At 29.6% G+C, this 13,776-nt stretch overlaps 1 protein-coding gene across 1 annotated transcript in view; it reads left to right on the plus strand.

Moving 5' to 3' along the window:
• Nucleotides 1-9,802, plus strand: part of LOC117175626 — a 12,920-nt gene extending 3,118 nt beyond the window's left edge. The window contains exons 2-4 of the mRNA XM_033365338.1: nt 5,489-5,704; nt 7,018-7,137; nt 9,564-9,802. Coding sequence (XP_033221229.1) covers nt 5,569-5,704; nt 7,018-7,137; nt 9,564-9,691 — 384 coding nt within the window. The 5' untranslated portion in view covers nt 5,489-5,568 and the 3' untranslated portion in view covers nt 9,692-9,802. The remainder of the gene's footprint in view (nt 1-5,488; nt 5,705-7,017; nt 7,138-9,563) is intronic.
• The last annotated feature ends 3,974 nt before the right edge of the window (nt 9,803-13,776 follow it).

The following is a 13,776-nucleotide window of genomic DNA, read 5'->3' on the forward strand; positions in this document are numbered from 1 at the left end:
GGGAGCTCTTCTTAATATTTTGACACCAAAATCATGTCGATACACCTTACCGACTGCGAGTAAAGCCACCCACGCTTTAACTTGACAGACTGTAGTATCGATCTGACAGCTACCGAAAAAATTCGTGACCAACCGCATGTCGACTTTTGGCACATTTATACTAAAAAATTTTACAAATTTCGGTTTTATTGAAATTCTCATCATTTGGGGCCAAAAGAACTGTTTTGACCCAATTTCATTCTTTTGAAAGACTCTTAAATAATGTTAATAAAATATGCTTTAATTACGACGTTGCACAGTGGGAAAAAATGACATTTTTTGTTCAAAATAACCTACAGCCCACAAATATTAAATCATTTAAACAACAAAAATTTAAAGAAGAAAGCTGATAAGCTTTCTAAGAGAGTTGACGCGCCTTATTTTTTAATTATATTTTCATTTTTTTATAAATAAACAAATATGACGAAAAAATTGCCATTTTTTCTATTTTAATTTCCCGGTGATCTTCAATAACAGGAAAATTGTTGAAATCGCCTAAGTTGCATAGAGTAACATTAGTTAAAGATATTCCAATATTATACAATAAACAAAAAATTTTGTTGTAAACGAATTACTTGTTGAAAAAATGTTTTTCACGTTTTTTTTTTAAATTATAGGTTTTTGCAAGTTATATTGCTGTAATCAGGCATTTTTCGACACAAAATTTTCTTCTTTTCTGTGTCAATTTTTGTTTAGTTAGCAACGTTATGGTAGATTTAGAAAAATTCGTAATTTGTTAATTAATCTTATGATATTTTTAATCAAATTGACTAAAAGAAAGCATTGTTCGGGGATTTGTCGATAACTTCAGCAGAATTCATAACTTTTCGATCAATTTTATGAATATAATAAAAAACAAATTAAATAAACAAATGCATTATTGGGGCATTTCTCGATTAAATAAATAAAAAGTTTTATATTGGGATGAGGTGAAAAATTAAATAAATGAAATAATGTTAATTATCTTTTTGAAAATTCCTGTATTTTTTTGAAAATTTGTATTTTATGGCAAAAAATTAACATTGTAGGTTGAAAGTTCATCCTTCTAGTTGAAAATTTAACTGTTTTGGTTGAGGATTCAAACTTTTTTCTAAATTAGTCTTCTTTGCATGAGTTTCATTTTTTGTAATTAAATTACAAATTTTGGTGGGTGAAATATGAAACATTAAATTTTCTCCTACTGAATTCACCACAGGATATCAGTGGATGGAAAGATATCAAGGTTAAACCTTGTTTTTAATTTCGAAAGTTTGTTCTGGCTGAAAAGACATTCTATTTTTGCTTCCGCGTAGGCTGCATACATTGTAATACTTTGTTATTCTTTACGATTTTTTTCATATGATCCAGACTTAGTAGTTATTTTTTACGAAATCTCACAAGAAATAATGAACATCCTAATTGCATCTCTTCCCTTTATGTTGATGGTTTTCATAAATTGTAATGGTAAGTTTGTCCAATATAATAAAAATCTTTCAGTAAATATAAAATATAACAAACAAAAAACTTAATTTTCTATGTTCTTGGGATTTTTTCAAACATAAAAGATGATTTTTGCACTATGAATGTTAATTGGCTAACAACGAAATAGTTAAATCTTCAACTAAAGAGATGAATCTTTAACTAAAAAGGAATACTTGCATTTTTATTAAAAATAGATTCGAGTTTTAAAACACGTTCATTTCCAGTAATGCAACTTTGAACAATTTAAAGTTGTAATTAAATAATTAAAAACTTTCTGCAAATTATAATTTGCATTGATATTGAAACAGACTTGTTTTCAGGTTTTTCTTTTTGTGATTATCAAAAATTGCACTTTCCTCAAGACAACTATTTTGTTATTAAACATCTTATTGCAACTTGTGTCGCTTTTCCATAAATTTAAATTATTAATTGTTTATTTTTATTTTTTGTGAATTCAACTTAAAAAATGCATCTTTACGTGAAGTGGTTCTGAGGAAATTTGTAAATATAATTTATTTTCATAAAAAGGGGTTATAAGAAATTTGTGGATCTTTTTTTTATTGAAAAAACATTTTTTATTTCGTCTTTTTCGTATGCTAATTCGTTTTTCTTAAAAATTATTTTTTTTTACTTTTAATTTTGCTTTTTACGATTAAAATAAAATCTACTCGTCCTAACAACAAGTGATTTGGAAAATATTTGTAAATATTTTTTGAAAGCCCAATTTTTGTTTATCTTTTTTCGCATCTTGTATAGTTTGACCGCAAACTGGAATTTTTGATTTTAAATTATTTTTTTGTTTTCATTGTTATTTTTACGATTGAAAATTAAAAATATCAATCATAGCGTAGAGTGACTTTAAGGAAATTTTTAAATAAATTGCTGACGAAAAATTTTGTTTACTGAAAACTTATTGTAATTCGGGCTGTTTTTCCCAAAAAATTAATTTTCTTGATTCTAATGTATTCCTATCACAAAAGTTTATGACGAATTCGTAGATCTTATATGGTTAAAAAACTTTTGTCAATTCTTTTTTTCGTCTCTTGTTTGTTGTTTAGAAAAAATGACATTTTAAATCACAGATCTTTTTTGGGTATACAAAACGTTCTCTCTATTTTGTTGCGTGCCTTGCTTTGTTTTTCAAAAAAAAAAATCATTTTTCCCAATTAAAAAAACTGCGTAACTTATCAAAAAGTAAATAATAACAAACTTGTAGATTTTTATTGTGTGCAGAATTTTGTCGATTCATCTTTTGTCGTATCTTGCAAAGTGTGACCGCAAAATGGAATGTTTGATTTTCCATTGTTTGTTGTGCAATCAAAATTAGAATTTTCAATTTTCCAGAAACATTTTAAAAGTGGTGTTTTCAAGTACTACTAATATCGTTCAATCGAATTTTTAAATGTTAAAGTAGTCTCAAAGATTTTTAAAATGCTCTAACTTTTTGAATTTTTATACAAAATAGGTGGCTAACAAACTTGGCCTTCAATTTAAGACCCTGCAAAAGTAAACTAAAGGCTAATTTAATTTGTAAATTCTTTCGAAACTTATCGTGCTCCAGATTAAAACTCTAAAGACACACGAACACACACACACCAACAGACAGAAAGAAAGACAAATTTCCGAAAATCGGTTTTTCGGGTTCAGAGGGTCTCGAAACGTAGATATTTATAAAAGCGGGGAGAAGGGGTCTTCTGATAAGATTGTAAAAGTAAAATATTTCAAGAAATTTATTTCTAAACTTAAAAAATAAAAAATAAATTGAATTAAGTACGTATTCAGAAAAGAAAACTGACAAAAGTGATTCTCACCTTTTTAACGGGTAACTTTAAGCAATTGGAAAAGCGAAACTTGATTATCAGCGCTCGAAAAAAATGTTTAAAAAAATTCTGGTCTGCAGTTTTTAAAATGACTCAAGTTTACTTTTTCTTAAACACCTCGTGGTGAAAAAACTCCTTCCATTTTTTCAATCAATTATTTTTTTTATCAATTATTTTCTAAGATAATAATTATTCACTGAGCATAAGAAATTGTTGTTATAAAATCTAATTTTTGTATTATATATTCACTATTTCTTTCGGGAAACTGCACATTCAGCAGAGCAGCCAATTCTTTTAGTTGCAAAAATCTCTTATTGAATATAATATAAATTTTCCTTTTCTGTGCATAGTTTCAAAATCAGGACTCTCTTGTCGTTTTAAATTTAAATTTAGTTTTTGAGTTGTACCCATTATTGTTAATTTTTAATTTGCATATACATTTAACAATCAAAGAATGCTAGGAAAAATGAAACAACACATTTTTGAATTTTAATTGTTTATATAAAGGGACCCCACCTATTTTATTTTTTTCACAAATTTTCATTTATATAATAAAGATATTCTATAAGTCTTTGGTGGAAAAAAATTCTCCAGGCCACGAAAGTTTTTTCGCCCACATCAAATTTACGAGAGATCTTCCTTATAATAGTAAACATTCATCAAAAACTTGACAACAAATATCATAATCTGGAAAAGAATCTTATATGTCTCTAAACAACATTTGCGAGGACAAATTGCTATGTTTTAGGTCATTTATAAGAATTGAAATGATAATAATAATATTACTTCAGTTAAATTTCTACAATTAGTACAATTTTTTATAATCATTAAAATAATAAAAATCATGAGACAATCAAATAACAATTTCCATATACTTAAAAGAAAACATTGTCTTTGGCCGAAAAATAATGTTGTTTTATCGGCGTTGTGATTAGACTACATATAAAATGCTTTTATATTCTATTCCGTTAAAGAATTTAAAAGTTTTAATAATGTAAAACTGACATACTGGAAGACACAAAAAATCTATATTGATATATATATATATATATATATATATTTACGAAAATAATTCTATGCGTTATATTTTATACTATTGCACCACATTTTTTAATAGAAAACTGGTTAAACAAATAAGAATTGTTTAGAAAATGAAGGTATGTCTTTGAAACAATTTACTATTTCTTAGAATTATTCAATATAATGCTTAATTCAGGAAACACAATTTTTTTTAATATTTCTCGAAACATATTTATTTAAACGATTAAATAATGGTTAGTTTGAATTTTTTCTGCACTAAACAGTCAGAAAAATAACTGCGGGTATTCCATTTTTTCATTTTTTAAAAGTTAACGAAAAAAACCTACTTAAGAAAAAAAATTGTTTAAACAAATAGAGCATAGGATAGGAATTTGAGATTGCTAAACCAACGTGCGAGAACACCTTCCGTAGGGTCATCATAATACTTAGTAAAGATAATAATAATAATAAATAAAATCTGATAATAATTTATTATTATTATTAGTAAAAGGAAAATGTTGCCACAGGCTTAAGACGATATATTGCACAAATCCTGGTTTTGACCCCATCATTGACGGCAAGGGTCGCAATCACATGCATGATGGGGGGAGATGGTTACTGCACAACATGTCGAAAATTTTTTGGTTAGAGTCGGATTTTATGTGATTTTTTTGCACAAGGACTAAGTCAAGTGACTGATGAGATTAGAATGTTCTAAGTCAATCCAATTCGAAGTTTGAAACCTCCTGTGATGATGTTGTAGCCGCTAGCGTTGGAGGTGACAACAGGCACCTCTGGATGCTTTTTTAAAGCTACCATCTACTTAGAGCTACCATTTATTATCATTTTATTATTATTTACTTGAATAAAACGATCGTTCCGCAACACTGCTCCGACCCAGGTCGCTGATCGATCTCTCTAGCAATCAACCCAAGTGAAGAGCTTTACAAAGTCGTCATGTGAGATTCCCCGCTTGTTTCCATTAGTATACGTGTTAATATTTGAATTTATAAAAATACAAATTATAGATTTACTTCTTCAGGAAACCGAAACTTTGGGTGGAAGGGGTGGCTTGCTCTCTAGAATTAAAGCATATTTTGCAATGCATTTTTAGACCACTCTACAATACATTATGTTTGTTCTTACAGAATCAAGCCCAAAACAAGGATACAGTCGCCTACGTGCGCCGACCAGGCCACCCCGTAACAGTGAAGGTGTTCGTATACGAATGACAAGTAATGCTAAACACATACAGTATTTTCTTGCGCTGGAAAATGGATTTGAGGCAATAGTTGATGCAAAACTGGCGGCGAAGTGGCAAACATACTTGGATAGGCGAGATCACAGAACTGGTGTACCCAGGGGTATATAAAAACATAATCCGACCTTGCAATATGGTTCCATATAACGGAAAGATGTTTTATTAACAATTGAAACAATTTGGTCAAATTTGGAGCCTGTTCTTGAGGCAGCCGGGTTAAACATCGCGAAAATGTTGCGATTTTTTATGAAATTTTATTTAAACTTTTTTGTTTATAACAAAAAATCTACTAAAGTTACGTATTTTCTAATTTCAATAATTGGCAATAAAAAAAATTCATAAATAGATTTATAGCAATTTATAACGACAAGAAGTGTTTTACCGAAATTCAAGTTTTATTTTTTTTCATAAAAGAACAAAATTGCGTTTATTTTTTCGTTTTAACAACTAGAGTAGAACCTCGATTATTTGAGGTAATTTGGGAAGGAGACAACTCGGATAAGTGTAAACTTAGATAATACGGAAGAAACACAAAATTTGAAAGAGTTATCTATTTTTTATATATTTTAAATAGATAAGTAAATATAAGCATTAAGGAAATTAAAGTAAACAACGGACGAATGTGAAATTATCTTGATTGATTTATTAATAATTGCAAACTACTGCCTAATTAACAATTAATTCACATTTTTATAACTGAATGTAATAATATAATACTATACAAAAATAAAGTGTGTTTATCGGTAGTTTCATGTTAACCACTAAAGATTTAATTTTGCACACTAAAATACATGTTTACTTAATTGTTCATAACTTTTAAATTAATTATAACTTTTTATTTGATCTCTGAATTAAATTCAGAATGCTAAAATTAGTTGGTAAAAGTCTTTGGTAATTGTCAGACATTAGAAAAATCGTAGTATCAAAAGTTGTACCTTAATTAACTAATAAATTAAAAGACAACAATTTTACCGATTTTTATCGAATTTATGTTAAAGCGAAAGGCGGAAACTCCAAGTTACCGACTATATTAAATTCGTTTGTCTAAAATAATTATAAACATCAAATTTAGAGGATTGTTAAAATATTACTTTTTGAAAGATAAAAAATATTTTTTCGACAATTGTGCAATACAAAATAAAAATTTAGGATTAAAAAATACATAACTTTTTTTAGATATTTCTATCCTGATCGAAAAACTTTAATAAAATTCCATCATAAATCACAGAATTTTTTAGATATTTAACATTTTTGCCTCAAGAACAGGATCGAAATTTGAAAAAATTATCTCCATTTTTAATTAAATATCTTTCTTTACGGTATTATGGTCCCTTATAAAAAAACAATTTAAAAAAATTTATTAATATTAATTTTTATTAATGAATGATTTCTTTAATAAATATATTGTTCACGCAGGACCGCGGCCTGCTATTCTTGGACATAAGGATACGTTGCACCGAGGTCGATATTCAGCTATTGTTGGCATTTTCGAAATAATGGGAACTGGTTTAACGCTTCGCTTTGTTAATGAATTTGGTAATTTTGAATTTGAAATAATTATTAGAGAATTCTGCTTAAAACGTACAGAACTTACTTATTGCCTCAACTCACTTCGAAAATTTTAAAACCTAAATATTCTCCTTTGACTTTATAATGCAGATTAAATAACATTGCACTGAAGAAAGTTTATTGTAGAAATCTAAAAATTATAGAGATTAGTAACTCATAAAAAAGAAATAATGCAGGTGCATTAGCCATTTGCATTTAAAAATAAGAAAGTGAACTCTTGATGCGCGGAATTTATTAGTTCCTGATACGCCCAGCATAGCGCTAGTAGTGCCATCACTCCCTTTTTTCCATTGTAAGCAATGAGACTGGACCACTTTTTTAAATTCCTTAGTAAAGAAAATATTTGCGTGAAAAAAATTATTGAAATTAAAAATATTTCACTAATTTGATATGCCAATAAAAATCTGCAAGCGATTATAATCTCTTTTATTTATAAAAATACAATAAATTATATTCATAATAAAAAAAGAATCTCCTAAACAAAAATTGAATTGTATACATATAAGCTTAAACTTTCCAATTTAGTTTTTAGCGAGTAATTGCACCTTTGAGTGTAAGGGATATAATGAAATTGAATAAATATAAATTTTAATCTTATAAAACGTTCAGGATGTAAATGTAATCATCATTTTCACAAATTTCCTTTAAAGACGCTCAGACGGACTTTAAAAAATATAAATGTAATTTAATGCAATTTCATTGTATTTATTATATTTAAAACAGAGTACTCCCATTGGACGTACATACTTTATACTATCTAATTTTTTCGTTGGCAAATTCTTTGTAAATTTTATTACTAACCGGGCCGCAGCCAGAAAAATTTTAAATAAATAAATAAAATGTTATAAATTTTAACAAGATATCTAGTCCCATTACTTACAATGCAAAAACAGGGATTGATGAGACAACTTGCGTTGCGCTGAAGATATTTGGAGGTAATTAAAATAAAATACGTTAAAGGCCAAGCTTAAATCTCAAAGATGGCGAGATTAGCCCTGTACCACTCGAAGCTAAGAGTGGGATGACTATGGATCGAAGAAAATTAGTACTTAATATGGGCGTAAGTGGCGCTGTTTACCTATCGAGTTTAGAGACCATATAAGAAGAGAGAGACTGGCCATTCACGTCCCGACCTTCTTATTGGCGCATTTGAGTCAGGGTGAAAAAATGGCCGCGCCAATGGGCGCATACGCGGGGAAAACGTGGATTTAAAGCCTTACATTTTTTAAACTAGAAACACAATAGAAATGCACAAATTGCAGAACAATAATTTCAAGATAAAATTTATGAAAATATTTTTATTCGTCAAATCGATTTGGAAATTAAGATTTTTGAGAAGGTAATAAAAATCAACATTGTAAAGTTGTTTAGTACAAAATACCATAATTTGGAATTATTCAATAATAATTATTCTGTATACGAAATTTCATAAACTTTTCATTATGCAAATTCGAAATTTATATTTCATGTTTAATTATTAAGACTCACGTTATTCCATTCCTAATATTTTCAAAAGTGTTTTACTTTTAGAGCACACGCAAACACATGAAAAAACATCAGACCTTAACCGTTGCAACAGCTTACTCACGCATATAAACACACACTGTAAGCGGCGGCCATTTTTTCATCTATATCTTGCCGCATAAATAAACTTAAATAATTTAGCACCTAATACGCAAAAATTAATAATTAAATAGAGCAAAGATTCGAAAATAAATGCGATTGAAGAAATTTAAAAGGGCGGGAAGTTCAAAAAAATTATTAAACTTATTAGTAACATTGTAAATAATGTTAATGTTATTTATTTCCCTATAAAATATAAACGTCATTGCTTTATTTTAACAGAAAAATCTTATATACATATCAATTATCAATTTTTTTTTCAAGTTTCGGCCATTTTAATTTTCTTTAATCTGATTTATTTTTTTAATTTACCCTTAATCCTACTTTTTATCTAATCTTCTACTTTCCTACTTTTTATCTAAAGGCCTCTTACTAAGAGGTACCGGGCTGCACAGGGCTGGTGCACATGAGCTGAGGCAGTTTTTAAGGTTATGTTCAAAATCCATTGTTTTTAACTGCGCATGTTTAAAAAAGTGCTGACCTATTTCAAAATATTTAATATTCATTTGCTACATTATGTTAATGTCAAATTATTGTTCTTAAAATCTGTTTTTAAGAAAATAAAAAACGATTTTTATCATTCATCTGTATGATTATTCAAGTTCTTTATTGATTTCAAATAACTCTGCGATTTTCGGTACATGCGCAGTTTAAACTATCGGTACCCGTAACTGATGGACCATGAGTAGTAGATACAGTTCTAGTAGTTAATAAATCATTTTTCTTAAATCTTTAATTTAATTAAAAATGTATTATTCTCACACGATCAGTTCTAAAACCAGAAGGCCCTATGGATGGTGACGTCGTGAAACGCAAAAATCATCCTCTTGCAGGATATTTCCATGGAATGTATTACACGTGGCCGACTAAACCTGCTCACGTGACCTTCTTCTTGTAGTTTTATATAAATTTGGACGTTCTAATAACAACTTATTCTAATATAAAAGAGTGAATTCAAGTCATCTCGATCACCAAGAAAATAATATTTTGTGATTATCAAAAATGTAATACGCGCAGGCGAATGCGGGAATCTATTTGCCAATACTTTAAATAAAACTTAGTTAAGTGTCTAATTAATTTCAACCTTCCCACTTTACTCTCTCAACTGTTGGTATCTGATTTATATTCTAGAAAAGGTGTCAAAATAGAATAAATTGATTAAACTTGCAATGAGATAAGAATTAAAAAAGAGTAATAAAGACTTACGAATTAAAACCGAAATTTCATGGTGTCATTTTTGGAGTCAATTGATTGTAATCCAAATTATATTGAAATGAATTAAAGAAAAGAGGAAAATTAGTATTGATTAAGTTGCCATGTAGAAGTTTTGTACATAATTATTTAGATTTGTTATGATCAGGAGTGAAATTATTAGCATTTAAGAGGTTAAGTTTCAAAAGTAGAAAGTTATATTTACCCTGTTTAAATTTCCGAAAAGATTTTTACGGTGCAGCATTGTTTCAATAAGTCATAAATAATTGGATAAAAATAAGTTCAACTTTTAATGTTGGGAAATAAAATATTAATAATTATGATGAGAGTAGGTTGTGACTGCATCTTGCTCCCGTAAGAATAACTCCTAAAGTGACTGTCAACAATATGGACAAACCTATCATACTATATGACACAGAAGAAAGGGCGGCAAATTTTAAACAGATTTTATTATATAATAACAAACGACGTACTAAAGTTATTAAGAAATTAGAAACAAGCGAGATAGTTTTAGTTAATGAATATAACAGTACTTTCAATAGAAAGGAACTGTAATTTGCTTACTGTGAATTCTCTTTTGTTAAAGCTCCTTGGGTCTTCACGAACACAATCTCATCACGTATCTCGTGCTTCGCACTCGAGTTTATCCCTAAAATTTCATATCAGTCCCATAAATGTATATTATTAAAATTAATAACTTGCATTGGTATTAAAATAGACGTAGTGTCATTGTCCTGTGTAAAAAAAGCGCATTCTTTGAAAAAAAATTTATTAAACATTTTATTCCAACTTCTGTCGTTACTCCATAACCAGAATTTCCTCATTTGCAATGTTTTTTGTTTATTATTTAAACTTTACTCATACGGTCTACGGAACAGCCTTACCGTTTTTCAACTTCCTTCTAAATTATGTATATATTGTGTATGACTTTTTAATGAAACCATCAACAAAAAGTTTCGAGCGTTATTATTGCTTATAATTAAGTTGTTAGGTACTATAGCCAAACTTGGCAAAAGGTTCCAACGAGTAATTCATTAAATTTAATTTGTTTCTTCTTTCATAGTATCTAATCCGCAATAGATGTACATTTTACGGGAAATATCAAAATTTCGTTACTAACGTTTTTAAGGATTAATCTTCACCCGGTTACTCAATTACAGCGTTAAACTAGTCTAAAAATCTTGCTCAAAAATAAGTTTTCTTTGATCAAGAGCTTAAATTCGCCTTTGGTGACTTCATTTGATGCAATTAAAATTTTTAACTATCGTCAACTTACTTATAAAAAAGATAAATTTTCAAACCAAAATATTAATTTACTAACAAAAAAGCGAATTTCTAATCAAATTTAAGAATTCTTAATCAAACAGGTGAATTTTGAACTAAAACAGATGAATTTTTATAAAAAAGATTCATTTACTTCCAAAAAAGACAAATTTTCAATACAATTCAAAAACTTTCAAACACAAAGTAAAGTTTCAATTAGAAAAGATGAATGTTTAAACAAAAATAATAATTTAATACCAAAAAAGACGAATTTCTAATCAGCTTTAAGAATTGTCTACCAAAAATTATAAGTCATTGGATTTTCAACGTTATCAAGTTCTAAAATAAAAAATTTGGCTTCTGTCCATTTCTCAATTTATGGCTCAAAAACTTAGTAATGATTTCATTGTAATTTATTCTCAAATTTTCCTAAACTAAAAACGTAAACCGACAAATCAAGCAGCCTTGTGATCTTTAAATCTACCTCCCTGCTGTTGTGTATCCCACTATCATTTTGTGCTAAATTATAGAAACTTTCAAAAAGCTCTTCATACTCCTCGTCGATAATCATTTAATTTAAATTTGCACAAAAATACGCTATGGTATTGATCATTCATCTTATGATAACGAATTTATCACTACCGATTTTTATGTAATGTTAACTTGCTTTCAAGTTGCTTTGAAATTATAAATCAGAGAGGGACCCGCATAGTGCGAAAAAAATGAGACACTGAGGTCTTTTCCAATTAAAACTTTCAAAACAAAGGCAATTAACAGTCTATTTTTTCGTCAATTTTTAATGAATAAATCTCAAAAATTTCTAAAATTCTTCCTTTACTAGTAAGGAAAGAATGTCTCACTGGAAGTTATTTTAACTCTGAAATTCCTTGGATACTTTTCTTCGCAGAAACTAAAAAAAAAAACGTGTTTAATGACCGGTGTGGATTTGCAATTAATTATTATTGACGATTTATGCTTTAAAATATAATTGAATTTGGTGAGAGGAAGAAAAGAAACCCGCGGAAGCAGCATCAGATACTCGTGAGAATATGATCGTAAGTGATTGAGGGAAGATTTCGTAATTCTTCCGTCTCTCCTAAAATTTGCTTCTATCGGGTCGACTTCTACCGCTCTTTCTGAAAAATCTTACTTTTCAGAGTGAGAGCCCTTTCTTCGACGCACGACACACACACACACACACACACAGATCCAGACATGCATCAATGCATACATACATATATATTTCTTTTGGAAAGCTTAAAGGTTCATCAGCAAATCGTGAAGTCCACAGAGATTGATGCCGCTTTGGAAAACTAGATTTACTATCTCATCTGAAAACAATCGTATGAAAACTAACAAGGTCACCTTTCAGAGAGGTATCTTTCAGGGTTACATCATGAGCCTACTCCTCTTTTGCCTCACATTATTGACACTATTTCTAGCACCACGCAATTCTGACTGGTACTTTCGCGGCAAACCTGCAGATCGGATGCAAAAGGTTACTGATGTATTTTACATGGACGATTTTAAGGTCTATGCTAAAAAAAAGAGCAACTACATCTAGCTCTAGAGAATATCGAATGATATACTAAGGACCTATATACTATACGACCCTGATGTCGGTAGAAGCCCTATATGACACTTTTGCGCTGGAGAGACTTATACATACCTAGGCGTACCACAGAGCCGCATTCAGGATGTGACATCTATAAAGGATACTCTCCGAAGCATATAAAAACGTCTCATCCGGAAGATTTTGTATTTCGAACTGTCAGCGAGGAACAAATTATCTGCAACGAACATGCTTCCCGTCTCTGTCGTAATCTATTCATTTAGAGTGGTTCCATGGAAGAAGAACGAGCTCAAATCCCTGGATATCGGGACACGAAAACTTATGCACATGAACAAAAGCATGCACCTAAAGTCTTCTCTTCCGCGACTCGACATCTCACACCGTCAAGATGGTCGCGGATGATTGAAACTTGAATGTCTTTACAACAGGATTATTCTGGTTATAGCACATAGAGTCGCAAATTGAAGAGACTCTCTTCTTAAAATAGTCAGGAAGCACGAAGAAGTGGGCAAAGGAGCTTTTCTTTACAAAGCAGCGGATGAGCATACTGAAACATTCGGATTTAACTTCAGTATTCGGGGTCAGCAAAATGCATCAAATCTTATCTATCTCGAGTACTCACTCCTGAAAGCTCGGGAAAAGAAAGCATAAAATAAAAACTTTAATCACCCGGATTGAAGTCTGGCACGGAGGGTTTCATTTTGTCATGTCAAGACATGGTCGTTTCCACCTTAATGTACCGTCGCCACAGTTTAAACTAAAACATTCCTGATGATCTGTCATTCTTACGGCATTAAGCTTAATATCGCTTCTCTAAATGCTCCTAGGAAAGTAGAGTCAATTGTCGAGAATAAGAAGTGTCGCATATACTGGAACCTTATATTTTCGACAATTCTTTCTGCTGCACACTTAAGGCCTGACATGGTTCTTCTGAC

This window comes from Belonocnema kinseyi, chromosome 1, assembly GCF_010883055.1.
Source record: "Belonocnema kinseyi isolate 2016_QV_RU_SX_M_011 chromosome 1, B_treatae_v1, whole genome shotgun sequence".
NCBI classification, from domain to species: domain Eukaryota; kingdom Metazoa; phylum Arthropoda; class Insecta; order Hymenoptera; family Cynipidae; genus Belonocnema; species Belonocnema kinseyi.